Source organism: Acinonyx jubatus, chromosome B4 (assembly GCF_027475565.1).
Source record: "Acinonyx jubatus isolate Ajub_Pintada_27869175 chromosome B4, VMU_Ajub_asm_v1.0, whole genome shotgun sequence".
Classification (NCBI taxonomy): domain Eukaryota; kingdom Metazoa; phylum Chordata; class Mammalia; order Carnivora; family Felidae; genus Acinonyx; species Acinonyx jubatus.
The window spans coordinates 11,172,632-11,199,902 of record NC_069387.1 but is presented as its reverse complement, the minus strand read 5'-3'; the positions used below and the strand labels follow the sequence as shown (position 1 = coordinate 11,199,902).

The window sequence follows — 27,271 nt, the reverse complement described above, 5'->3', positions numbered from 1 at the left end:
GACGTAGAGAGGATAATATCATGATTCCGCAGTTCTCTAGTGGCAGAGCTAGGACTCACTCCGATCTCCTGACCCCTAGTTCCTTCAGTGGCTTGCTGGAGTCACCTCATACCCACTCATAAGAGCCTGGTTGGAGAATTCTGCAGTAAGTTGTTAAGCCATGGGTAGCTTGAAACTGTTCCATGTGGGAGTATTTACACCATGGAAATCAGCAACTGTCACAAATCAGAGCCTATCTCCTTGCCATTCTATAATGCATCCACAGAAAGGGAGGTATTTCTTATTAGTTTGTTAATATTCTCTATTCCCATCAACCCCACCAACTTGTAAATCATGTGACACAGGAGAAAGGGCACTGAACTTGGGAGTCAGAAGACACTTAAATAACCACCTGCCATTCAGCAGCCTTTTCCCGTGAGTCATTAAACCTCTCCGCACCTCCATTTTCTTATCTGTAAAATGAAGGCAGTAACCGCTGCCCACGGACCACGCAGGTAAAAACATTTTGCCAACTGTAAAAACACCACACAGCTGTGAAAAACAATATGGCGGTACTTCCAAAACTTCAACATAGAGTTACCACACGATCCAGCAATGTTACTTCTGGGTACACACCCAAAAGAATTGAAAGCAGGGACTTGAAGAGATATGTGTACCCCCACGTGCATGCAGCACTACTGATGAGAGCCAAAAGGTGGAAATAACTCCAACTGTCTACCGCCAGATGAATGAATACACACAGTGGGGTACAGACACACAATGGAATATTATTCTGCCTTAAAAAGCAAGGGAGGAAAAACCTTTAAGGTTCCAGTTACAGCACCAAATCCAATTCAGTGTGAAGGCAATTACAGTGATGTGCGCTGTGGTCATGAAAGACAGAGAGGTCCTCCCAAAAAGTAGAGATGTCAGGGCATTTACCCCCCTGCTCACCCCATTACAGAGGTCCCAGTATGCTGTCACCCCAGACTCTGGCCATCAAAAAGGCTCAAATGGAGAGGTCAAGACAGAGGATATCGCCCAATCTGGACGTCTGCTTCCCAACTGTCACTGACATCCTAGGACCTGGGAAATTAAACATTTGAGATCTTCTCCCACACCCCATCCAACAATCCCCCCAAAGAGATTTTTAAATAAGCTGTTACACATGTCCATGTGGTATATACACATATATGCTGCCATTTCTTAAATATTCTGCCACCAAAATTAACTCAGTGCATATTCATTTTATTAAGTTTAATGTTTTGAGAGAGAGAGAGAGAGAGCAGGAGGGGCACAGAGAGAGGGAAAGAGAGAGAACCCCAAGCAGGCTCCACACTGCCAGCACAGAGCCCAACGCGGGGCTTGAACTCACGAACTGTGATATCATGACCTGAGCCCAAACCAAGAGTCAGATGCTTAACCGACTGAGCCACCCAGGCGCCCTATTACATATCGATTTTAAACTACTCAACTCTGTGATGTGTTGTCATACTGCAAATAAATTACTTAAGTCCTCAAATCAAAACGTGTTTTCAGTAAGAAACAAAGCCCACACACTGAAGCAGTTCTCAGAAAGGAAAAACACATTTAAGCCAAAGCGGGGCCACAGCCGCGCCGAAGCCTATGCGTTGTCTGGGAAGAATACAGAAGCTGCCGCTGGAAAGCTGTTGCACAAGCTGATGCAGATAGGGACAGGCTAAAACACAACACAAGACGAGACCCAGCTCAGGGTGCAGGGAGAGGTGCAGAGACCAGGCTGATAAGATAACCAGAGGAAGGAAAGAGCCTGTGATATCCAGCAAACTAGGTCACTCCAGTACCCGAGCTGGCCCGGAGGACGTTCCTGGCTGGGTCTCCTGGTTAATGCCAGCACTCTATGAACTCATCACCCTCCTTTGGGAAGCAAATGTTGAATGGCTCCATGGACCCTCCAACTTCGTGCACACGGCCTCTGAGGAGCACTGTTCCGGCACCCCAGGGGCTAATGAGAGGGAATGAGCACTTACCAAGACAGATCCATAGGCCATGCCCTGCACTAAGTGGTTTTCATGCACCTTCATGTAATCCTCACGACAGCCCTGGGACTATGTGCTGGTCTTATCCCATTTTACGGGAGAGGACAGGAGTCTGAGAATGGCCAAACAATTTGCCCAAAACCAGATGGCTAGGAAGCAGAGGACCAAGATCTGCACTCGTGGCCCAGTGACCTCAGAGCCTACCTACTTAGCTACTCACTACTGTGCTGTGCAAAACAACCAGCAATTGTTCTTCCTGACTGATGGAAGACTTGTTGGTAGTTTCTTAAATCAACTTGGAACGGGGGAGGGGAGTAGGTCAAGTATGCACCATTGTGCATATTCGCAACAAGAGCTTCCAAAAATCAATTTCCAACAGATACGGACATGTTCTTCCCCAAGGTACCCAGAATTGCCACTGGCAGTCCCCCTCAACCACAGCTGCTGATGGCGACCAGAGCTGATGACAGCTACCATTTACTTAATCCCAATTATGTGCCAGGCACCTCACGTACATCACTGAATCCTTACAAGTATCCCACAAGGCAACAACGTCCAACTCCATGTTAACTCGGGAAGATTAAGGAACCTCTCCAGAGGCGTACAGCTAGGAACGGCTGGGCTGGAGCCACCCTTCCATTATGGCTCATGGCCTCCCGCTGCCTCCCCTACCTGACCTCACCAAGGATGCTGTTTTAAAAGCTGATCCTCGGGATGCCTGGGTGGCTCAGTCGGTTGAGCATCTGACTTCGGCTCAGATCATGATCTCACAGTCCATGAGTTCGAGCCCCGCGTCGGGCTCTGTGCTGACAGCTCAGAGCCTGGAGCCTGCTTCAGATTCTGTGTCTCCCTCTCTCTGACCCTCCCCCGTTCATGCTCTTTCTCTATCTCAAAAATAAATAATTTTAAAAATAAATAAATAAACAAATAAATAAGTAAGTAAGTAAGTAATAAAAGCTGATCCTCAAGATTTGGTGTTATCCAAAAGACAGAATCCCTCAGTTTCTGAATCCTTCTGAAATAACTAGGAAAAATAGCACAAGACACATAGCTGATCACTGGAGATGTGGAAGGAACTTGGTGTGCCATCACATGAACTTGGCCTGTGCCATCCATTTGAAGGTTACCTTTGGTCTGAATGGAGCCCGAATAATACATATACTGCATAATAAACATCTTTTTAATCAAGCAGGATCTAATGAAAGCTAGCCCAGGGAAAAAGTGGTTTCCTGCACCAGAGAAAGTCAAAGGGACACAAGCAACATGAACTGAGAAAGATCAGGACAGCATCTTTCCCAGAGCCCACAGATCCTCCCCTTTTAGCTACATATGCATTGGGCTGACCATCTTGGGCCAGAAAAGAAACTTAAGGCAACTGACCAGGATACCAGTCTTCCTGCTGGTCACCCAGAAGCAGTTCCTTCTTCAATTAAAAATAAGGGTCCTGGGGGTCTGGCTCCCTGACGATTCCTGTGAAATGGGAGGCATGAGGGTGGAGGTCTGCCACTGTGAGTGCAAGCTGATCAGAAATGTGACAATCCCCCACTGGATCAATGCCTAAGCCGTCCCAGAGGAGAGAGGAGGAGAAGGAAAGAGATTGAAGGGGATTAAGGAGATTTATTTGGGGAAAGGAAAGATTAAAGGGATTTATGGAGACCCAGCCAAAGAAAAACTCAACAAATTAACCCCTAAAATCCTCCCCTGAGGGGACACAAATGTCCACCTACCAAGTCTAATTATTGTCCATTCAGTGGCCAAGTTCAAACCAGAAAGTTCTACTTGAGACACAGTCCTTACAAGCCCCTCTGGAATGAGCTCTCTGCCCAAAGGAGCAATTTCCCAAATCCCACTACACTAATCAATAAGGACACTAGCGTTGTTACCTTTTTTCCAATCAAGAAAAATGTCTGGCTTTTCCCCTCCAAATATAAAACATCCTGCCAAAAAAAGGAGTAGAAAAGAGTCTTGTGTTTGTTATTTTTCATGGAATGTTTGGGCTTTAAATGGCCAAATCGAGTGGGAGAGTTATAGTGCATAGGCCCACCTGTGCAGGTGAGCTAGCTCTTCCTACTGATAATTCTACAGGCAACACCCAGCATTTTCCCAGAAAGCTAAACAGTTCTCCCAGCTGCTGAAATGTCCAGCTTGCCACAATTTTCCCTCTGTGACTGAGGAGGAAGCCCTTCAAAAGCCCTTTCCACACAAGCTCAGAGGGAAGGAAACTCACCTGGGGATGCAGGAGTCCCTCACGGGGAGGGCCCAGAAGCCCAAAGGACGTGAGCTTACCTGCTAAACTGTTTCCTGGAGCTTCCCAGAGCAGGCACTCAGAAAACCCTTGGATAAACTGACCCAAACCACCCAATGGCACCATTTTTCCAACCCCATATCCTTGGAGAATCTCATATCCAACCACAGCAATTCCTTTCTGCTTGTCCCTTCCAAAAATATCGAGGACCCAACCACTTCTGACGAGAAGTGGAGCCTGTGTAGCTAAGGTTCCCCCTTCTAAACCACCTCTGTCTCTCACCTGGATCGTTGCAATGGCCTCCAAGCTGGTCCCCCCCCCCCCAATCTCTGCCCTGGAGACCACCAGACGGTCCTCAACACAGCACACAGATCACTCTGTGATGGAAACACCTAAGTCACTTCAAGGTGCTCCTCTGCTCAAAACCCTCCAATGTCCCCCATTTCTCTCAGAGCAAAAGCAAAGTTTCTACTATGGCCTGCAAAGGCCCTTTGAGGAATCCGATCTCCTCACCCCCATGCCTCTCTTACCTCAGCTCCCGCTTCCTTCCCCCAACCACCAACTTCCAGCCACACGGACCTCTCTGAACACTGGACAAGCTCCCCGGCAAGCCCTCAGCCCTCGCTGTTCCCTCTGATGGGAATATTCTGCCTTCAGCCGTCCCACGTTAGCTTCTTAGTGAGGCCATCCCTGGCTACTCAGCCTCACTCAGCCATCATTATGGCTCCTTGCTGGGGCACCTGAGACACCTGGGTGGCTCAGTCCGTTAAACGTTAAGCGTCCGACTTCGGCTCAGGTCATGATCTCACGGTCCGGGAGTTCAGCCCGCATCGGGCTCTGTGCTGATGGCTCAGAGCCTGGAGCCTGCTTCAGATTCTGTGTCTCCCTCTCTCTCTGCCCCTCCCCCACTTGTGCTCTGTCTCTCTATCAAAAATGAATAAGCATTTAAAGTTCTAAATAAATAAATAAAACCCTTCCTTGGTTGGCTTTTTTCCCTCACATGTGTACTACGCATCACACTCTACATTTTACTTACTTATCTTTTTCACTCCCAGGCCCCCTCACCAGAAGGTAAGTTCCGAGAGGGCAGGCATTTTTCATTGTTGTTGTTCACAGCGATGTGCCACCACCCCCCCACACACAAAGCCCAGACTAGATCAGATGCTCAACAGAGATCTTTAAGCAAACGAGCGGCTGAATGTATATCCTTCCTCACAACAAAACGGAGCTGAGAAATACAAACTCCTAGTGAACACAGCAGCTGGGACACCCTCAGGGAGAAATCTAGGGACTTCCACCTCTGTTTCCCTCTTGCTAATATTCTTCCAAATGCTTCTCCCAGACTCTAAAATTCTGAGTAATCCCAGAATAAATACTACAAAATCAGCCGAATACACAAACCACCTGAAGCCGCTTTGCCTTTCCACCCCTCCCCCGCAACACACACATCCCAAAAAAGAACCATTGAATGTGGTTCCCACTGGGGCTTTCAGATAAGTCAATCACCTGTGTCCTCAACAGGTGTATTTACTGAGCAATTTCAGAATAAGGAATGTAAGTATGATACTAGTGGGAAAAGACAGTGGTTGCCCCACGGAAATTTCTATTTATACTCTTCCTAAAGCAGCACCCAGCAGGCACTCGTTTGATGGAAAAGGGAACACGCTATGCTATTGACATGAAGTGGGATAAGACTTCCTGTCCTGAGCTGTTTTCACTTTGCTACGAGCCTGGGCATAAAAATGTCGCTCCAAACAGAAATGAGTTGCACTAGCCATGCAGGAAGGCTCGTAAAGAACCACACAAGTACCTTCCTGATTCAGGTGAGCCATAAAATCTCAGGGTTGGAAGGGCACTTGAAAACCATCTTGTCTTCCCTGCCCCTGTGACTTTAGAGACAAGGAAGCTGAGACAGGGAGAGAGTGGTGTGGACAAATGACCAAGCAGCCCACAGGCCACACAACCTATTAGTGGCTGAGCCATACCTGAAAGCCAGGCTCCAATCCTCCATGATGGCCAGTTCCGGCCCCCTACAGACAGCAATCACTTCACCGTAAAATGTTCAGTCTATAAGAAAAGCATGTATTCACACCCTGCAGAGATGAAGATCTATTTTCTAGGACAGGCCATTTCCTATACTCCAGAGGAAAGGAGGAAATTGGGACAATCATTCTGTGTCATGCCAAGGACTCAGACCTTCTCTGTCCAGATGGCTTCCATGGCATCAAAATTAGAGGAGTGATTTCCATGAGTCTGGGGTACTTCCTGGACACCACACCAAAGATTTCTTGCCATCCATATACTTCTCCGAATGGCACAGCATCATTTTTTTCACTTCAGAAGTCGTTGAAGGACATCTCCGCTAGAGATGGTCTGGAGGGCCTCAGCAAATGCGCTGACAGAAATGCTCACTATCCCTGATTTGCTGTTACACAACATTTATTTGCTCCCACAGTGTGCCAAGGACCTGAAAACACATCTCTGATTCATAAATAGTGCTTAGGTCTTCCATCTCAGGTTCTGGAGTTCCTTTCAAAGGAAGCTACAGGCAGCCCACGAGTTGCAGGTTTTTCCTGAGGCCTGACTCAGAGGCACATCAGCTAACCCAGGCCCAAATCCCAAAGGCATGTCCCTTCACCCAGGCCGTCCCTGGCTTCCCTAATCTCTTTCCCACCCTCCTGAGCCAGTCTTCACTCCCATTTGGCCCCCAGTCCCCATCAAGGCCCCTCTGACCACATGAACTAAATGGCTTGACCCTTTGGCTTCAACAGTAGTGTTCTACTCTGCACAGAAAGTTACCTGAATCAGGCAGCCAGGTATCGGATTACAAAGTTTGGCCAAGTGTGTTCCTCTGGCCTTTACATCGCTTTATTTTAAAAGCATTTTAACACTCCAAGATGACAGTCTGGCTCCTGCCAGGGCTTTCCTGCCTTAGGATCTTGAAGACATATGGGGAAGGTGCGACAAACAAAATGACTGGAGCTGTAGAATACCTTGGAAATGAATCCCAACCGTGATCAGTGATGCCTCCGACTGACAGTAGGTTTCATTACAAACAGGAGAGGGGTCCAGACTCAACATCTACCCAGACAGGACTGGAAGCAACCTCCCTATTTAGACTCAGACCAAGGTCACCGGAGCTGGCCCAGCGTGAAACAGGCATCCTAAACTTCACATGACTGCTAGAAAGTCCAAAGAGACAAAATAATGCTGATTATCCAAGAGCTTTGAAATGTTACTGTATTTAGATAACAGGTTACCCCATAATTATGTTTTCCTTGCATTAATACTAAAGCTAGCTTTCCAAATACTGAAGTTAAGTCAAATTATTAGTAAACATTTGCTGTTACATAATCCACAAAGTGACTCAATGCCATAGTGATTGTAATGAGTTATTCTGCCTAGGTTCCACACTTAATACCTAGCTCATGCTTGGCAAGTCACTTAATCGTTCTGTTGCCTCAGTTTTCCCATCTGCCAATTGGGGATAATACCAAATACCTACCTTATAAGGTTATTATGAGGGTAAAATACAAGTAAGACACTTAGAATAATACCTGATACACGGTATTCATTTAAGAAAGTCACTTACGATGACTACTATTATGTCATTGAACAAAAACATTTTGACCATTTTCTTATTTGTGTTAGACTCTTCTAGAACCCACGCCTGCACCACAGGCCTCACTGGGAAGCTTCTTTCCAAAGAATTATTTCCAAGGCAGGAGGCAAAGCTTTGGGACCCCAATAGAAACCCATGCCCAAGTTCACCGGGCACCTGACCACAGTCCAAGAGACTGTTCCACAGCAGCTCCACTGGTCTCTCTGGCACCAGAAGGCAAACCCCCATCCTTCACGGAGGAAAAACCACCCACAGTCACCCCCCCAAACAGCGCCTGCTACAGCAGGAGCCACTCAATAAAGCCACAGCTCACTGAGCTTCAGCGCCCCCCCCCCTCCCCCAACACCAGGCTGCTGCAAAGGTGCGGCTGCAGGGCTCTCCTGAAAAGCAGGAGTCAGGGGAAAATGCCTCTGTCCCCGTGGAGGCTGTGGGCAGGGGGGGCCAGAGCAAGGGGTTCAGGTGGGGATATGCCATGCAAAGGAAGGCATTCCCACATGATGAGACTCCGCGCTCTGGCGTCCCCTCATCCGCAGCCACATAACCGGTCTCAGGATGACAAGCAAGGGCATGCTTCTGGTTTCTCCATAATCTGAGCATCTCCGTGTCCAAACCCCAAATCCCAATAAGCCTCAGTAGCAATTTTCAAAAGTTCTGACCAAAACTCACTCCTTAACTGGCCGGGCTGAGAGAAGCAGTCCCAAGCCCCTCCTTACGAAAAAGTCTAAGTCCTTTCTGTTTTCATCCCAGCAAAGATAGACCGTCTGTACCCACAGGTGCCCTCCCTAACGTGCAGCACAGCAGCTGGGAGACCCTATTCTCGGCCTCGCCAGAGTGCTTTCCTGGGAATCAGAAGCAAGGCTGGGAATGCTGCCTTCACAACTTCGATCTGGGGGACCCACTGCAAAGGTGAGGGCGAGGGCAAATGACTGAGCAACCGTGGGGCATCCTAAGGAGGGGGCAGGAGACCACCTGGGTTTGAAAAATGTGGTTCTGGAAAGCAAACCAACCACAAAAGCAAGTAAAGGGGGGGCAGGAGGAAGGAAAGAAGGAAGAACACAGTGGTTTATCTCACCTAACACCTCCTCTTTCTCTTCCCAGCCTAATCAACACCTCCATGAACCCCTGCAAAATGTTCCGTTCATATAGCACATGTGTGTGTGAGAGAATATATATACTGACAGATACTGATCATCAACAGATACTGATCACATGAGGGGAGAACATAACTTGAACTTCAGACTCACCCCAGCAGTGCCTGATTCTCTTTCACTATCAGCCTCCTTACCTATTCTGAGGCGCTTCAAAACAAAACAAACAAAAACCAACTCCTGGGCAGAAAGGGAACAGCAGCTGAACTGAGCGGCACATGCTTGGAGCATTCCCGCCATGGACTTCGGAGTATTTCTGCTTTCTTGAGCCACAGCCACCAGCACTGGACTACAGAACAGCCCTGGAGAGAAATCGCCTGTAGGGAGAAACTCACAGACCCTCCCTGGAGCCACGCACCCCAGCGCGTGCAGCTGAGTCTCTGTGAAATGGACATACGCTCAGGTAAGGCTCTGCCCACACGTGACCGAGAACACTGCGAAATTCTTCCCTTCCATAATCGCGTGGCATCCAAAGTCTTGCCTACACCTAGTACGTGCAGATGTCGATTCCGTAAGAACACATGATGGAAGGACAGAAATGGGAATGGCCAAAGCCCCATTTTCTCGTGACCACATCTCTCCTCTCCACGGTGCGCCCACACACACGGTGAGTAAACGCACACGACCGGTAGATAAACGTTAATATCCACCATGCTCAGCCCACAGTCACGCGTGGGGAGAAAGAAGTCGAGAGGGCGGCGGTGTCAGGGGAAGTGGAAAGTCGCCTGCCGGTGACTGTCCTCCCCAAAGCTCGGAGCTCCTCCCGCCCCCGCCCGGGAGCGGTGCCCACCCGCGCCCCGGGGACGCAGACCCACGCGATGGACACGCGGGGGGCTCCGCGGAGCCGAGAACCGGACAATGAGGACGCGGCCACCAGCCTGTTCCTGCCGCGGTGGCAGTGGCGGTGGCGGCAGGAGCCGCCTGTGCACCCGTGGCCGCTGGCACCTCCACCCTTTTCTCCCCGAGCCCCACTTACGTCCCGAGGGTCTCCTTGAACTCGAAAATTTTCTTGATGTCTTCAGCTTGCTTTTTCCAGGAGGAGCTGCTCTCGCCGTTCTCCCGGGCCATGGCAGACGAGGACGGCGTGTGCGGAGGGCGACGAGGCGGCGCGGCCGGGCGCGTGGGGCCGGGGTGGGCGCGCTGAGGAAGGGGCGCCCGGCGACCGGGGCGCAGGGGGCGGCGGCGAGCCTGTCCAGGAGGGCTGGGGCGCGCGCGTGGGGATGCTCGGCGCGGGAGCCGGAGACTTTGTGCTGCGGCAAGAGCTTCCTCTTCTGCAGTTTCCTCTTTCACTCTCGCCGCCGCCGCCGCGGTCCCTCCCTGGCTCTTATTTCTGCTGGTCTCGGGCACAGACTTCCTGCCGCCGCCGCCGCTCGCCGGGCTCCTTTGCAGCCGGCTGCCAGCCTCACTTTCTGCTACTTTCTTGCCTCCCTTCTCCTCCCTCCCCGCCGCCCGCCCTGCTCCCTCCTCCTCCTCCCCCTCCTCCTCCTCCCGCGGGCTCCCCGCCCTCCCCGCGCGCCCCGGCCGCCTCCCGCCTCCCCGCCTCCGGCGCGCTGCCGCCTTCGGGGATGTCCTGCTCCCCGGGAGCGCCGTGCCCCGGGCGCGGGGCACCGCCGTGGGCTGGCGGCCTCGCGCGCCCTGGAGCCCCGGAGAGGGCAGGTGCAGGGGACCCGGGCAGGTGCAGGGTGCCGGGGAGCGCGCGACAGGACTCCAGCCCCTTGGGGAGCTTTATTAATTCTGCAGTCAAGTCCCAGGGGCACGAGGGCTTTCCTCCCTGGCGGCGGGAGGGGGCGCCTCTGCGTAGCGCTCCGCAGCGGCGCGGTGGGGGCGGGAGTGCGTGGCCGCCCGGATCCCCGGCGCCGAGGGCGGGGGCGCTTTCCCCGCGCGCCGGGGGCCGCGGCGGGTGGGTCCCCGGGCCGCGCGGGGCTGGCGGGCGGGGGCCGGTTGTTATGGCGACGGGAGGCTGCGGTGGGGATGCGTGTGGCGGTGGGCGTTGACTCGCGGCCCGCAGCGCCGGCCCGCTTCTGGCGCTCCCGGAGCCTGCCGGTCCCTCCCGACTAGGCGACTGGAGCTAATTCGCATTGCACCAAAATCGGCGCTCGCGTCAAATTCTGGCCGGGGGAGGGGGCCTCGTGGCGAAGAGAAAGCCTGGGAGCCTCGGGGCCGGGGATGCGCAGGACGCGCCAGGCGCCGCCTCGTGTTCCCTTAGAGAGCTAGACTCCCGGAGTTACCGGGCGCCCGGGCTGCGGGTGGATTCGGGGACCGCCCGGCGCGGGCTCTGTGCTCCCCGCGGGCTGCCTCGGCCCCCGGGCTGGAACTGCCAGCGGGTCTGGGCCGGCCTGGCTGGCCTGCGCTCCTCTTTGGCCCCTCCTGGCTTCTCCCTTTCTCCTCCCGCCGAAACCCAGAGACTTAGTGTAAAGTGAACGTCTGCCCCACACCCTCCTGGAGCGGAGGGCTGCCCCTCCTAGCCCTACCTGCGGCGGGCTTAGAATAGGGTACCCTGAGGTGGGGCTTGTCCCTCGAAACATCTTTTCCTACTGGCTGAGAAACGAACTCAAGAGTTCCCTCTGGCCTCCCATCTCCGAGATTCTCTTCTAACTGCCCACCCTTCTCCCATGTCCACCTGTCAGCGGGGGAGCCGCGTGCGTATCCCCGTCCCCGACCTGAAGGGACTACCTCTTCTTCCAGAAAATAGTAGTTTTCCTGGTATCCAGGTTATCGCTCCCGTAGGGCCCCTCGGCTGAGTTGTGTAAACAGCCTTGTCTCTTGATTGTTGACACCTGCCCCATTTCCCCAGGACTGTTCCAATTTCACTTTAAGGGGGGGGGGGGGGAATGTACTCCCTGGAAAGGAAACTTAATCCAGCACCTTCTTCCTGGGTCTGACAGGGTGGATGCAGGCCCAGGACTCTCCCAGAAGCCATCAGGACCCCGCCAGCCCTTCACTCCTGCTCTGACCCGGAGGAGGTCAGAAGATACCCTGGCTTCCCCCATCCCTCCACACCTCCATGCTGGTTTCCTGTCTTTCTGGGGCTGTTAGCTCCAGGCTCTCCAGGCTGGGGACAGCAAATTTGGTCTCGCTTGGCTGTTAGAAACACAGATTAAAGGGACAAACACAACTTCCAGGACAGACTTCCAAGGAAACAAGAAGATGGGGCATATAACCAAAATGCAAGGCAAACAGCACCTCTTTCAACAAGAACTGGATTTGAGCAACTAGAATATCTTTTATTTCTGTCAAATGTTCAGTAATATGAAGAGTTGGACCCGGGCATTACCTTCCCATGCTCTACTGTGAGCATTTTCTCTTCTTCCCCTCCTTCCCTTCCACTCTCCTTCTTCTTACTCAGTTCTTTATTCTCTGTTTCACCCTTGCTCCTTGCCTAAGGATCAGCCTCCAGAGCTCTTAAAAACCATTCTCAGTCTCTGCTCTTGTCCCCAAAACTAAAGAAATGCTGATGTTCTCTCTCTTTCTCCCTATGGAAAAGAGGCTGCTGTCCAGAAGGAGCAAAAGTGAAGGGAAAGAAAGCAGGGAGTATGGCACATGGCTCTGTGGCCGTGACTTTCTCTACCAGCCTGTTAGGTCTATGAGGTCCAGGAACACGTTGCCTTTTGCACCACTGTATGCCCAGCACCTAGCATGGTAACTTACACCTAGTAACTGATGGATGAATGGGTGTTAGGTGGATAAAGAAAACGAATTAGGACAGCTATTTGACATTTGTTGTACTGGTCGAAAGGCTATTGAGAATTTTCTTTCTCTTCCAAACTTCGTAATGATGTTCATTCAGCATTATCAAGTCATAGTCAGCTGGACCAGGTCCCAGAGAAAAGATGCAGACATTTAATGCAGAACTGAGGAGGCCAGACCCAGAGGAATGGATCCCAAAGGAGGTAGAAATGCCAAAGACAACTTGAGTGGCTTTAGTACGGTCACTTCTCCCTTACTGGACTCCATGTGAAATAAAAGATCTTGATCTGGAAATTGCCATAGAAAACAAAACCCATCATTTCCTAAGAATGGTTATGCCTTAGACTATACACGGCCTAATTCTGTTCACCCGAGGGCTCTCATGTGGACTGTTATCCAGTAACTGACCATTTCCTTCAGCCTGCCGTGTTTTTCTAGAGGAAAAGGTGATGGCTGCCAGGCTCATCATTCTATCCCACTTCCATGGTTAACCAGTTATTATCTATCCTTCAAAATCTCTCTGTTCCCCCCAACAATTCCACTCTAGAAAGCCCTGCCACATATTCTGGATTACTAAAGTTAGGTCCTAAGTCTTTATATTTTCTTAAAGCTCTTACAATTTTCATTAAAGGACCCAAAGAAGAGGTGCTTTTAATAACACATCATTAAAGAGTTACTAATACTGTTCCCATCAAACTTTTCTCCCACCAACCCTCCTGCCAATAGTTCAGGTTTGTGTGGCCCAAGTTCAGACCTGGGCAGATGGTGTAAGGGAAATAAAGAACTAGAAATCTAGAAAGCTAGACTTAAGTCCCAGGTCACAAAATCTGTAAAAACACTTGGCCTCTCTGGACATATAAAATACGTGTTGTAGCAGGTTTAATAGTATGTAAACTCGGTAATTTTTAGGACTTGTAAATCAATGATTTTTCTTCATTTTATGAAAAGCTCATCAAGAATATCATTAATCTTTGAAAATTTAAGAAACCTTTGGTCCAAAAATGTATTGATCAAAAATATTTTATTAGATGAACTCCCATAGATACATTCTACGTGGAAAAACTTAAATCTCAACAAGAAATATTGCAGGGAAAAACATTTCTTTCTTAAAAGGTGGGTGATATCCTCTCCATCAAATGGATTATTTGACAACACTTTGATGTTAGAGCCTCTTCTCATAAATGCTGCAAAAGTTTTAGTGTCTTAAATTGTGTACTTAGTTCTTAGAAATCGGTAAAAGAGTTACTAGAGTATGTTTTATATACTGATGATTAACCTAAGTCATGGACAGTTTACAGGACAATGACACCTAGGAAAAGCATAACTGAGGAATCACAAAGAAGGGCTTCCTTTGCGAAAAGAAGAGAGGCATAGTCAAGAAGAAGGACTCAATATTATGACCTGGGTCATAAACTGAGTGTGATCCAAGGAAAATTCCAGCTAGCCTGCAAAATGTCTAAGGCCCACTCCTTAACATGAACCTCTTACAAATAGCTACTCATGGAGGAACTCATCTCGTTCACATGATGAAAAGTCAAGATGGAACCAGCACAAAATCATTACAAAATTCCTCTAACTAAAACCTAAAACAAAAAAATTGGGGGGGGGGGGCAGAATAGGAAAAACAAGTGGCAGTGAACACTCAACAGCAGAAAAAAATTGCTATAGAAAAGATAAAGTCTGTGATCAAACATACCATAATTTAAAAAAAAATACTATAAAACAAGGAAAGATGCATTTGCTCAGGAAAGATAGGGCAAGTCAACAGGAGAAATTAAAACATGAGCTGGAGAGCTCAGGAAGGAAGTAGGAAACAGTAAAACCACCATAGATACACAAGACTATCTTGGAAACAGCACAAGGAAAATTGCTAAAAACCCTTTTTAGTGAGCTAGAGGACAAATCAAGAATAGTGGGGAAAATAAAATAGAACAAAGATTAGCTAGAAAATTATATGAAACACAAAGGAAGAGCAACATATCCATAAATGGTATCCCTTCTGAAGAAACTGAAATAATGAAACAAAAAAGATTTAAAGATGTTATTCAAGAAAACTTTTCAGAAATGAGGAAAGACCTTAATCGACAGACTGAAGGAGCACATCATGTACGAGAAAATGTATGGATGATCAATATGAAGATGTATCCTAGTAAAATTTACCTCTAAAGAAATAATGTTTTGATTTTTGAAAATAATTTATTGTTGGGGCACCTGGGTGGCTCAGCAGGTTAAGCGTCAGACTTCAGCTCAGGCCATGATCTCACAGTTTGTGAGTTTGAGCCCCGCATCAGGGTCTGTGCTGACAGCTCAGCCTGGAGCCTGCTTCAGATTCTGTGTCTCCTCTCTCTCTGCCCCTCCCCTGCTCACACTCGGTCTGTCTCTCTCTCAAAAATAAATAAACATTAAAAATAATAATAAATAGGGGTGCCTGGGTGGCTTAGTCGGTTGAGCATCTGACTTCGGCTCAGGTCATGATCTTGCGGTCCGTGAGTTCGAGTCCCACATCGGGCTCTGTGCTGACAGCTCAGAGCCTGGAGCTTGTTTCAGATTCTGTGTCTCCCTCTCTCTCTGACCCTCCCCCATTCATGCTCTGTCTCTCTCTGTCTCAAAAATAAACGTTAAAAAAAATTTTTTTTAGTAATAATTATTTATTTGTTTGTTTGTTAATTGTCAAGTTAACAATTTTCAAAGAAAAAATAATCAAGTGACATACATTGAAGAAAAAAAACATATCAGTCTGTTACAGACTTCTATAGCCACAGCCAGTGATAGAAGACATGTTTACAGTAAAGTCCCTAAGGAAAGTAATTGTCACATAAGAATTTCATGAGCTAACATTTACTGCATTCATATTATGCATCAGCCCTGTTCTAAATGCTTTACCATATTTATTTATTAATCTTCACATCAATTCTATGATGCAGGTAATATCCTTCTCCCCATTTCATAGTGGAGCAGACCAAGATTATAAAGGTTAAATAACACACCCCAGATCACACCACACGAGTGAATAAAACCCAAGCAGCCTGGCTCCAGAACCCTGCTTGTAACTATGGCAGTATCACATAATGGACCTCAGATGAACACTGAGAAGGTATTACTAGAAGGAGGAATGGATGTTGAGCAAGCAAACTGGAGAGATGTCCACTACAACGTAAAAAAGAGAGAGAGAGAATTGATAGTTGTTTAAAACCAAACTAGCAGAATCAAATGGCTGCTGAATCCACAAAAGTATCTTTTTGTTTTTTCACTTTTTTCAAACCTTTAAGGGACTTTTAAACAAACACACACCTTGGATACTACCTAGTATGGACATAACCTTTATCTTTCTACCTTAGACCCGAGACAAGGGTGAGACCTTGCCTGACATTCTCCTGGACCTGGATTTTGCCTCTTCTACAAGTGACATTGAGTCACAATCTTGTCAGTTCATATTAGAATTAAGAGTCTGTTCTTAACTCACTGAAGTGCATTTGGCAATATGCACAGGTGCATTTATAAAATTAAGTAAACTACAAGCAGTAAATATGCTGCCTCGTCTAAACAAAATGGCACCTCCCCTGATTTTCTACCCAGAATGGAATCTACCGCAGACATTGAAACTTCCTCAGTTTATATTGGAACTAATTCCGCACAACTAAGGGAAGTACATTTGATGATGTACATAAATGCATTTACATAAATGCGTTTACAAAAACTGAGGGCATTGAGTCAATAAATACGCTGTTTCATATAAGCAGAGCTAGACCTAAACACCCAACTACAACAGCTTCAAAAAACTGCCCATAAAGGTTGATTTTCTCCAAAACCTCCTATCTTTTAAAAAATCGTTTCCTCTAAAGATCATTGTCAAAAGATGGGAGCCTGATTGTACAATATTTTCTTCCTTTTAGCTATTTGAACCACAAACATGTTTGAAATATAACAGTTACTTAAATAGTGTTGAAAAAAGAAAGGAATCAACCTTTAAAAATGTCTTCCAATACTTGGTAAATTATCAGTTCTGGTATATCTGGGAGCATTGGGACAATGAATTATAATACCATGAGTGTGTTATTTTCTCGGTGAGATGTTTGTTGAGCTTGTACTTTGAAATAAGACACTTTGGATAGAAAAATTAAGCACAGTTCCTACCCACAAGATGGTCAGCATCTATTAAGACATGTAAACAGATAGCAAGAATAAAATGTGATTAAGGCCATCATGGAAGTTTGCACAGTGACTAGTGGGGAAGTACAGAATAGAGAGGATCCACCTTCCTGAAGATGTCAAAAGAAGCTTCACAGAAAGGAACTTTTGAACTGGGTCTGGAAGGATCTGGAAGAATCTGCCAAGCAGAGAAGGAACAGTGCAGATTTCAAGCAGAAGAAGCAGCACATTTTAAGGTATGAAAATCAAAGAAAGTTGTATCCATCTGAAAAGCCTGGTGTCCATCACAGAATCGTAGTGACTCATAATGACCAAGTTTGTTTCTCCCATCCATCATAAATTGGTTGGGGGCTGACAGAGCAGCCGCCATCTTAAGCTTTGCCAGTTGCTATGATGGAAGGAAATCCAGCCAGGTCTTGAACCGGCAGTTAACTGTCCTCTCCTGGAACTGATACACATCACTTCCACTCCAAGTATTGGCCAGAACTATTGACACAGTCTCTCCCAACCAAAAATGGGCCAGGAAGTGCCCTCTTGTCAGGGACCCAGAAGCCCAAAGGAGATTTGGCAAAAGCACTCATGGTTGCCACAAAGGCTGTGCATTCTGGAACTGGTTCTGTGCATATGGGGACACAGTGCAGCAAGCTGAGAGGGGAACACAGACAAAGCTGGAGGAAATCTAAGGACCTGTTTGTGAAAGCCCTAACTTGCTCTTCCTTTGAGCCACCAAATAAATTTTTTAAGTGCTTCAACGAGTATGACAACCAGGGTTGAAAACCTAGCAACACCCCACCCTGCATTTCAGTAATGGCTCTGTCACCCACACAAAGAACACGGGCTTGTGGTGGCTTTTCTAATCCTGGCCAACCACAGCCTTAACCACAATGGAACCCTGTACACCTCTGAAGGAATTCGGGCCAACAGCTCCAGAGAAAATTGCAATATTGCTTCCTGCATTCCTACTTTTGATGTTAATAATAAATTTCAATTTCTAGTCATTAAGGAATCTTGAAGTCTGGGTGAAGTGCTAGGATGTGCCAAAGATGGACTGATTAGCCAGGATTCTAAAATGCAATCTCCCATTGGGGTATCTCTGCAGGTGTTAGTCTCAGGTAGTCAGAAGCAATTCACTGAATCTTAACTCCAATAGAGCTGTGGCCCTGGAATCACATTACTGATACACCATGCTAGTGACTTTGCAAACAGCTGATGCAGGAAACAAGCCAAGAAGCAACTGGGTGTGTCCATGGGTCTGGCAAGAGTCCTTTGCATGTTCAGTGTTTTTGCTGTGGGGCCATAGGGAGACAGCCGAGGGGGTGCAGTGAGGGGCTGTCTAAAACAAGACTCTGGTTAAAGACAGCTAGCTTGTGTTCCAACCCTGGTGCACTGAATACAGAGTGCAAACCAGAACAAGGCGTGGTGCAAGATGCAAGAACCCAGTCTCATCTGATGTCTAACACACTCCCTGACTTCAGGCATTTTCCAGTCCTTTCTTCAAATGAGGATAACATATGGGGATGGAGGAGATAACATCTGCAAAGCACTTTGAACTTCTCAGAAGAAAGGCACTAGATAAACATAAGGTATTCATAGTATGCATCTTTTTCTCTTAATAGCTGTCACATCTGGCTCTTTGTTGTTGTTGCTGCTGCTGTTGTTGTTGTTGTTGTTTGCCTCAGTTATAAATGAAAGAAAGGCCAAAAAGAAAACGTATCCCCACCAAAAATATATCTACCCACAAGACTTCTACTATTGTTGCATTTTATATTAGATGTAAATAATCTTGGAATGTCACAAGATTATTGTTTCCCCCAGGGGGTTTCTAGCTGAAGGAAACCTATCAATTAACTACATCCTGCCAATACATTATTCCCTGAGAGTGTCTTGGCACTGTGGCATTAACTCTTCGGAACCAAGACTTTAAGAATCTATAACCGGAAACATATCAGTTTTTATATTTAAACTTACAAGTGGAGACAAATATTTGTATAAAAGCAAATGTCTTGTTGCTTAAAGAAAAAAAAAAAAGATATGCTCCTTCAAGCTGACAAAGTGTCCCTGTCGGCCACCATGGAGCTATTTCCCCAAGTGTTTCTGAAAACAGGAAAAGGGGAAGGGGAAATAAATATCCAGCCAAAAGTGACAGGTCAAAAAAAATCAGCTAAAGGCTTCTCAGCATTCCTGGTCCAAATGCTTTTCCCAGGGCTCACAGAAGGAGGCATCCATGGAATTTACACCTTCAGTGGACATAAACCAGCCCGTGGGATTGCTGGGGTGTTAACTACACCCGTGACAAAATGTAGGCACTCTACCGAGAGCAACCACCTGCCTTAAACGGATGCACTTAGGAAGGAGGTTTACACGGCCGGCCTCGAGAACAGTCTTTCTGCGGATAAAATGTACATGGGAGCTCAGGGAGGGCTGCTGAAGCCTAGGCCAGGGGAGTCTGAGAAGCAACTCATCTTCTTCTCTCATTCTCCTCCCTGGAGAGGCCAGGCCTCCCAAATCTTAGTCCCCTCAAGGTTAACAATGCTGTTTCCCGCTGAACCAGCCAGAAACAACACTGGAAGTGGGTTTATTTTTACCCCGGGCTTTGTCATCTATCATTACGGAAAAACTAAGAGACAGGTTTTGGCTGAGTATCCTACAGAATATTCAAGATCTCCAGGCAGGATTTGGCCCTCCCTCTGCCGCATTTATCTTATTTGGAATGGCCTTCTTCTCCCTGCCAATGCGCCTCATTAGCAAGGGTATTTGTATTCAAGAGGCGGTCTCCCTGGTCAGGCACCTAAGGGATCCTGCCATGATATCAAGATGCAGCCCTTGTGAGGTCATAGCTTCTTTCCTGGAAACAAATTATTGGCACCTGGGATGACGTGGTATATTTAACTGAAGGGGAGTGGGGAGGCAAGTTTAGAAATCTCTTGCAGATTTCTTCAGCACACATACATAACTGGCTTTTCTCTCTGGATTCAGGTATATTTCACTTCAGGAGGTCTGCAAGATGGAAACTATATTACCTACTGATCTGATGCCTTCTCAAACCTCGAGACCCAGTTGTGCGAGGCACTTCTTATCTCCTACGTTATATTCAAACTATTCGTTTTTGGTTCCAGAGTCTTCTGTTCATGGCGCTAGGCATGTATCTCCTTTCTCACCTTCCTTTCCAATCAAGCAAATTTGACGGGAGCCTCTCAGAGCAAATCCAGAATGACTTAGGAATTGGTGACCACATGCCTAACACTATTGCTGAGCCCAGACAGAGTCCTTTGCTCTCTCTCGTTTCCATATCTAATTCCAAGCTCCTTCCTATTTCCAGTTGATTTTCCCCACGCACCACACTACGGCCCACTCTTCTCAAACTCAACAAAGACTTCTTTTGACAGATGAGGAAACTGAGCCATCAAACTTGCCCAAAGTCACACATCTACACAGAAAGGAATGGGGCCTACAGCAAAGTTCTTACTGAAAGAAAACCCACTAGGATATATCACCTCCAAGAGGAAAATAAATGGAGAAGACAGCTTTGGGTGAAAGCCAAGTGTAACCATCCACGCGTGACCTTTACATCTCGAATTCCAATTCTCAAGCAAAAATCCTTATGGCAAAACCTATGTTTCTCAAATAAATACATTTATTTATAAATAAGAACTAAAGCCAAGTTCAGAAACAAAAGACAGGTTTCCCCACGCTATGCAAAAGCAGAGCGTTCCTATGAAAACTTTCATAAGCCAAAATGATGTAAAGCAAAGAAACAATTACCATTAATTTATGTGTAAAATTTTTTGAGCATTCCCAGACTCAAAAAATAACATCTGTTAGGCTTTTCTGATACCCTAGGACATATCTTAATGAACAGATGCACAAAATAAATCAAGATAAAGTATAGGTGCTCACAGATATGGTATATTTTTTTCAATAATTTTTTTAATGTTTATTTTTGAGAGAGAGAGAGAGAAAGAGATACAGAATGTGAGTGGGGGAGGGGCCGAGACAGAGGGAGACACAGAATCCAAAACAGGCTCCAGGCTCTGAGCTGTCAGCACAGAGCCCAATGAGGGGGCCCGACCCCACAAATGGTGAGATCATGACCTGAGTCAAGTCCGAGGCTTAACCAACTGAGCCACCCAGGCACCCCTAGACGTGGTCTAACTCTGAGGCAATAGATGATGAAATACAGAGTGTAGTTCCCCAGGAAGGGGCTTGGCAGGGCCCCCCCACCCCCCACTGCTAAGGTGCACGCTGGCTCTGTGATGGCCGACTGCAAACAAATGCTAAGCCCCATTTTTGTTTCCCACCTTTTTCTCAAATTTTCAAACAGCAGAGGATACCTGTACCCTGGTAAAAGTTTAAGGCCTATATAGATCACTCCCTGGTCCTGAGAATGGCACTGCTAGCTCAGCTGTCTGCCTTGTGTTGAGAAAGTGGGGTTTCCCCAGCACTCCTTTGAGCACTGACCCCTCAGGTCTCTCTAGGACACTTTTGCTCTAGGCATTTCCAGGAAGGGGGGGGGGGCGGGGAGGGTAAGTCACTGGGTAATTTTATTTATTTATTTATTTATTTATTTATTTATTTATTTATTTATTTTAACGCTTATTTATTTTTGAGACAGAGAGAGACAGAGCATGAACGGGGGAGGGGCAGAGAGAGAGGGAAACAGAATCGGAAGCAGGCTCCAGGCTCTGAGCCATCAACCCAGAGCCCGATGCGGGACTCGAACTCACGGACCGCGAGATCATGACCTCAGCTGAAGTCTGACGCTTAACCGACTGAGCCACCCAGTTGCCCCAGTCACTGGGTAATTAAAGCCCAAGAAGCTGGGCGTGTGGCTCTGATTTTGAATCAAGGCAGCCTTCACAATGTCCAGTTACAACTCAGAAAGCCGGCACTTGCTCTGGAATCTGTGAATTTTGCTCCGAGATGCCCCCTGCATGACCAAGCACCAAGCTTTGATTTCTTCTTCATTCCCATACCAGCATCTTTCCCATCAAGTAAACAATCATAATGTAAGAATTCTATCATCCTAAACCCTCCTCCAGATCCCTGGCAGAAGGTCAGTGGGGGTTTTTCCTCTGTTGCTTGGCTGACTCAGATCTCTCCTCTCCGTGTTGCTGCCTGAGGAGGCCGAGGTTCCAGGTTTTCTGGTTTCAAAATAAATTGGCAGAAATCTGAAGCCATGCCAATACCGCCCTCCTGCCCGCAGGCAGCTGGGTCCCAGTGGGAGGTCTCTTAGCAACCAGGCTCAAATCAAATATTTGGGCGTCTGGACACATTCTGATTGGAATGAGCTCATGAACAAAAACTTCTCTCTTTCCCTCAACGCAGCTACTGAGAGTTATGAAAAGATGCTGAGTCCCTCGGTTGCCTCCCGGTACTGGATGAATCTGTGACTCACGCAGAACGTTAAATTAGAGGCAGCCCCAGACTGGCAGGCCAGAGATCCGACTTCTATTTCTGGGTTGATATGTATCCTTGGACAAGACACTTGAACTTTTTGTTGCTGTGCCTACACAGAGCCCAGAGTTTTAATTTGACCTTCTGCATGCTGCCTGTTCACCAGAAATCAGGATATTCACAGGCTCACAAAGGGCCTGAGCTCCAGTTCCATTCAGAAGGGAACCAGGAGGAAGGAGGGTGTCAGACCCCTCTTCCTCCATCTGCTACCTTGTCCTATCCCACCTCAGCCTTCCCCCAAAATGCCAAATGGCCAATGGAAGGGAGAAGGGGGCCAGTAGGTGCTAGCCAAGAGCTTCACATCTGTTCCTTTCTAACCCCAAATCCCAGGTTCACACTATTCCTGTGTACTCAGGAAAAGACTAAATACTTCACATTTGGCTTTGGATGATAATTCAAATCAATATCCTCATGCACCAGGGGAAGCTTTATCTCAGCTTTTGCATCTATGAACTAGAGCCTTTAAACCCTAGTCTCCTGATCTTCTGAGAGATGGCTGGTCAGGGCTTCCCCCTCCTCAGCAGCACACCCACCCTTCCTGCCTCTGGAAACCCATCATAATTACTGATGGTACCACCCCGCTGGCCCCCGTTGTTGCTTCTTTCTGTGGGCAAAGATGCCTACCCTCTCCATTGAGCCTCCAAAGGCAGATGCCATGCCTTATACCCCCTTATCACTTTTTTTTTAATGCTTTTTTTTTCTTGAGAGAGAGAGAGAGCGAGCGTGAGCGGGGGATGGGCAGAGAGAGAGGGAGACAGAATCCAAAGCAGGCTCCAGGCTTTGAGCTGTCAGCACAGAACCCGATGTGGGGCTTGAACTCATGAATTGTGAGATCATGACCTGAGCCGAAGTCAGATGCTTAACTGACTGAGTCACCCAGGTGCCCTGCCCCCCGTCACCTTTTAAGTCAGCTTCCCCATGGGGGCAAATGTGGCTAGTCCTAAAGAAACACTTAATGAATTTAATGCACACCCAAATTTCATGGGCCTGAGGATGCTCAAACAGGGCGACATGAAGAGCTGTCCCCAACAGGAAATGTCCTGTTTCCTTTCCAAAGAAATGAGAAGTCAGAGGGCAGTGAAAAGAGTGTGTGGCTCTTAACTGGTACCACAGGTTCACCTCAGCCACGACTGTAGCTGTGTGGCCTTGGGCACGTTGCATAATCTCGGCCTGCATTTCCTTGCCTGGAAAGTGGAAATAGCAGTAATATCTAATTTGCTGGATGGTTGCAAGCAAATTAAATGATGAGTAACTGTAAAGCTTCTACCACAAAGGTAGTCAATAAAGGGAAGTTCTTATTGTTGTCATAACTTGTCCCCCAATCATTTGATCATTAAGTAAAAGCATACTAGGGTTACTTAGTTGTTCTGGTTGCAAAATTATTTTAACTGTTTATCTAAAAAGCTGCAGAAGAGTATGATTGAGGGAGTCAAGTGCCCCAGCTTCTCTGGCTTCAAGTAAATGGCATTATTGTTTTTAAATCACTCCTTGGTTTAAAAAAAAAAAAAAAGGTATCTGTGGCAACAATGATTGATAGAGCATTTATTAAAATAATTTTTGTCCAAGGAAACACACAAGTTAGTCATTAGGATTCAACAGAGACCCTGAATCCCATATTTCACGGCCTCCTTCCTTGATCTGTCTTGGAAGCAGCTTGAACTTTCCTCTGGGGAGAGTCAGAGATCAATTTTTGTTGATTTTGTTTATACTATAGAAGATGCCAGACCTCAAGCACTAAAAAGCATTCTCCTTCTGAAATGAGTCTGAACAAGTCTTGACAATGGACACATTTTGTCCATTTCACTTTCTTATTTTTTTATTTTTAAATTTTTTTAAACATTTATTCATTTTTGAAAGAGAGACAGAGACAGAGCACCAGCAGGGGAGGGACAAAGAGAGAGGGAGACCTGGAATCTGAAGCAGGCTCCAGGCTCTGAGCTGTCAGCACAGAGCCCTATGTGGGGCCTGAAGCCACAGACCACAAGATCATGACCTGACATGAAGTCAGATGCTTAACTGACTGAGCCATCCAGGCACCCCTTATCCATTTCACTTTCATCGGCAAAGAAGCCAGCATTATGTATCACAGCCCAAACTGGAAACCGCCCAAGTGACCAACAGGTGGAGACCCTGTTTTCACAAAGCAATGGAATAGAATACTTTCACTGAAGGTGGAGAGTCTAGTCAAAATAATATCAAGTGAAGAAGCTAAAACAAAGTAACAGTGGTTATATTGATTTAATAACCAGGTTTATAAAATCACAAAGAGGAATAGGACCCTCTTTTTTTTTTTAATGTTTATTTTTGAGAGAGAGCCTGAGAGCTGGGGAGAGGTAGGGAGAGGGGGGACAGAGAATCCGAAGCAGGCTTTGTGTGACAACAGAGAGCCTGATGCAGGGCTTGAACCCACGAACCGTGAGATCATGACCTGAGCCGAAGATGGACACTTAACCCACTGACCCACCCAGGTGCCCCAAGAGGAATGTGATCTTCTAAATAGTAGAAGCTGTTATGAAGATTTGAGCTTGACCCCCCCCCCCCAAAAGAGTACACTTTTCCAATAGGTTTTCATTTTAAAATACACACAGCAACCCTTTCTCCTAGTCAGTGTTTACCGAGTATCTACTATGCATCAGGAATTTTTAGGGAAACAACAGTGAAAAATAAATTTGCCATCCTTACAGCTCTTCCATTCTAGTGTGGGACACAGGTAATAAACAAACATGTTATTGTACCACTTAACAAAAAACTGTCACATTTTAATTCTACAGCCATACCATCAAGTAGCTAGGGTTTCATGAACACATGTGCTAAACGTGGGAGCAAACCTGGCCAACATCAGCTAGCTGGTGAGTGTCAGACCTGGGATTTAAAGCTACATCATCTGGTACTTGCGCTTCTGGCAATGGTGGACTAAGTAATTAAGAGCAACCCACCTACCAAAGGCAACTTAAAAAGTTGGATGAAATATTTGCTTAATTTTCTTAAAAGCAACAACACAATAATAAGGTAGTGAAGATACACCTGCCAAAAACTAGAGAGGACAAAACCCAGAGAGCTTTGCCAGGCCCACAAAGCTTTTATCCTAAGGCATTTGTCAATCTGGAAAAAAGAAAAAAAAACAACTTTGAGAATGAGGTCTTATGCTGATAGCCTCACAAGGCTGAAGCCCAGAGACTACCAAAGCTGAGGGTTCACATCAACCACTTGCCATTTTAAGCTGGGTTGCCAGGGTGAGGGAGCAAGGGAAGGCTACAGCCCTCAGTCTCATAGACAAGTTCCCAGCATCATTGGGTCAAGGGAATCTCCAGCTTTGCACTTTGATTCAGGTAGCTTCAGATAGGAAGTGCTCTCGGTGCCTGGCAGACACAGGGAAAGCCTCTCCAGAAGAAGATTCCACAATTATTCATATTTTTTTTCAATGCCTAATGTATTTGTTTCAATGTCAGGACATTGTGAGTAAAAACAGCAGAAACTGCCCAGAATGCCAACAGGCCCACAAAGACTTCAGAAATGGGTATTCTTTGATACGGACCACTAAACAACTCCACCTACTATAGTCAGAAATATAAATGCCACACTTGAACATTTTTACAGGCAACTGGAAACTAGAAAATTATGTAAAAGATTTTTTTAAAAGAACCAGACACTCTTAAACGGAGAAACTCCCAAACGACCACCAAAGTCAAAAACCCCAGTGGCTGAGTTAACAGCAGATTATCACAGCTAAAGTGAGGATTAGTGAACCAGAATATAGGTCAGAGATAACTTCCAGAATTCAGCTAAGCGGGGGGGGGGGGGGGGGGGGGGGGCGGGGAACAAAAGGGAAAATATGGAAAAAAAAAAAAAAAGCAGGAGACATTGAAAACATGGAACATACATTGAACTGGCAGGTGGAAAGGAAGGAAATGTTGGAACAAAGGCAGCATTTCCAGAACTGATGGCAGACATCAATTTACGATTTCAAGATTCCAACTAATCCCAAGCAACCTGATTTTTTTTTTTTTAATCCATACCTAGATGCAACAAAAGAAACCGTAAACAACCCAAACCGGAGCAGTCTTGAACCTGATCACCTGAGGCCGAGTTCAGCTTTCTTCCCATCCCATCAAGGCCCTTTCCCACGGAGGTCTTGCTTTTCTTCCACTGGCCCCACTCCCCCTGAGCAAGTGGCAATCCACTTCAGTTTCTAAGTGGCCCTCTTTTCACATGAGCAGAAACGCTACTGGTCTCTAGAACATTTCTAACTGCTGCACCTAGTGAGCAGTAATCAGAAGAATGGAACGTGCTTGTAAGCCAGCAACCCCGGAAGGGGATCAGAATGCAACTACTGGGGCAGCTTTCTCACCAATCTGAGCTCGCAGCAGAGGGACACCCGCAGGGCTGTGACTGGCCATCCTTGTTCCCAACAGTCCTCTCTCTCTCCCTTTTTCTCTTTCTCTATCTGTCCTACAGCCCTTACTGCCATGTTCTGCCTCAAACTCCAGCCTATGGCCCCATACGATGTGCCCTCTCACACCAGAAGGATTTCTAATATCCCATAAAAGCACAAGAATCAGCAGGTGCCAGGTGGAAATGGGATGAGCACAATAAAACCATTTCACTCTTTCTCAGTGCCCAGTTACCCATGTGATCCAATGACCCCATAGCCACTAATATAAAGTAGAGCTCAAGGCAGTGGGTGTGGGGTGGGGGGATCTCAGGATGGTTTCAGACACACAGACTGTAACTCCCTAGAGAAATGAATGCTCTCCATCCGGTTTCTGTCAACTTCTTCTATCACACATTATCTGCTGTACTTTCTAAAAATATAAAGAAATTTTCTGGGGCGCCTGGGTGGCTCAGTTGGTTAAGCATCCGACTTTGGCTCAGGTCATGATCTCACGGTTTGTGGGTTCGAGCCTCACATTGGGCTCTGAGCTGACAGTAACCAGAGGCTGCCTCAGATTTTGTGTCTCCCTCTCTCTCT

The 27,271-nt window shown here is 47.0% G+C and overlaps 1 protein-coding gene across 5 annotated transcripts in view; it reads right to left on the bottom strand.

The window, feature by feature from the left end:
* CAMK1D (calcium/calmodulin dependent protein kinase ID) overlaps positions 1 to 27,271 on the bottom strand; it is a 503,116-nt gene that overhangs the window by 417,684 nt on the left and 58,161 nt on the right. Inside the window, exon 1 of one of the 5 annotated variants that reach the window (XM_027073424.2) lies at positions 9,989 to 10,430. The exons of 1 other annotated variant lie outside the window; for it this stretch is intronic. In XM_027073424.2, coding sequence (XP_026929225.1) covers positions 9,989 to 10,080 — 92 coding nt within the window. In that variant the 5' untranslated portion in view covers positions 10,081 to 10,430. Of the gene's footprint in view, positions 1 to 9,149; positions 9,283 to 9,988; positions 10,431 to 27,271 lie in introns of those variants that run through there. 3 more of the 5 variants (XM_027073425.2, XM_027073423.2, XM_053225284.1) reach the window with 3 other exon arrangements.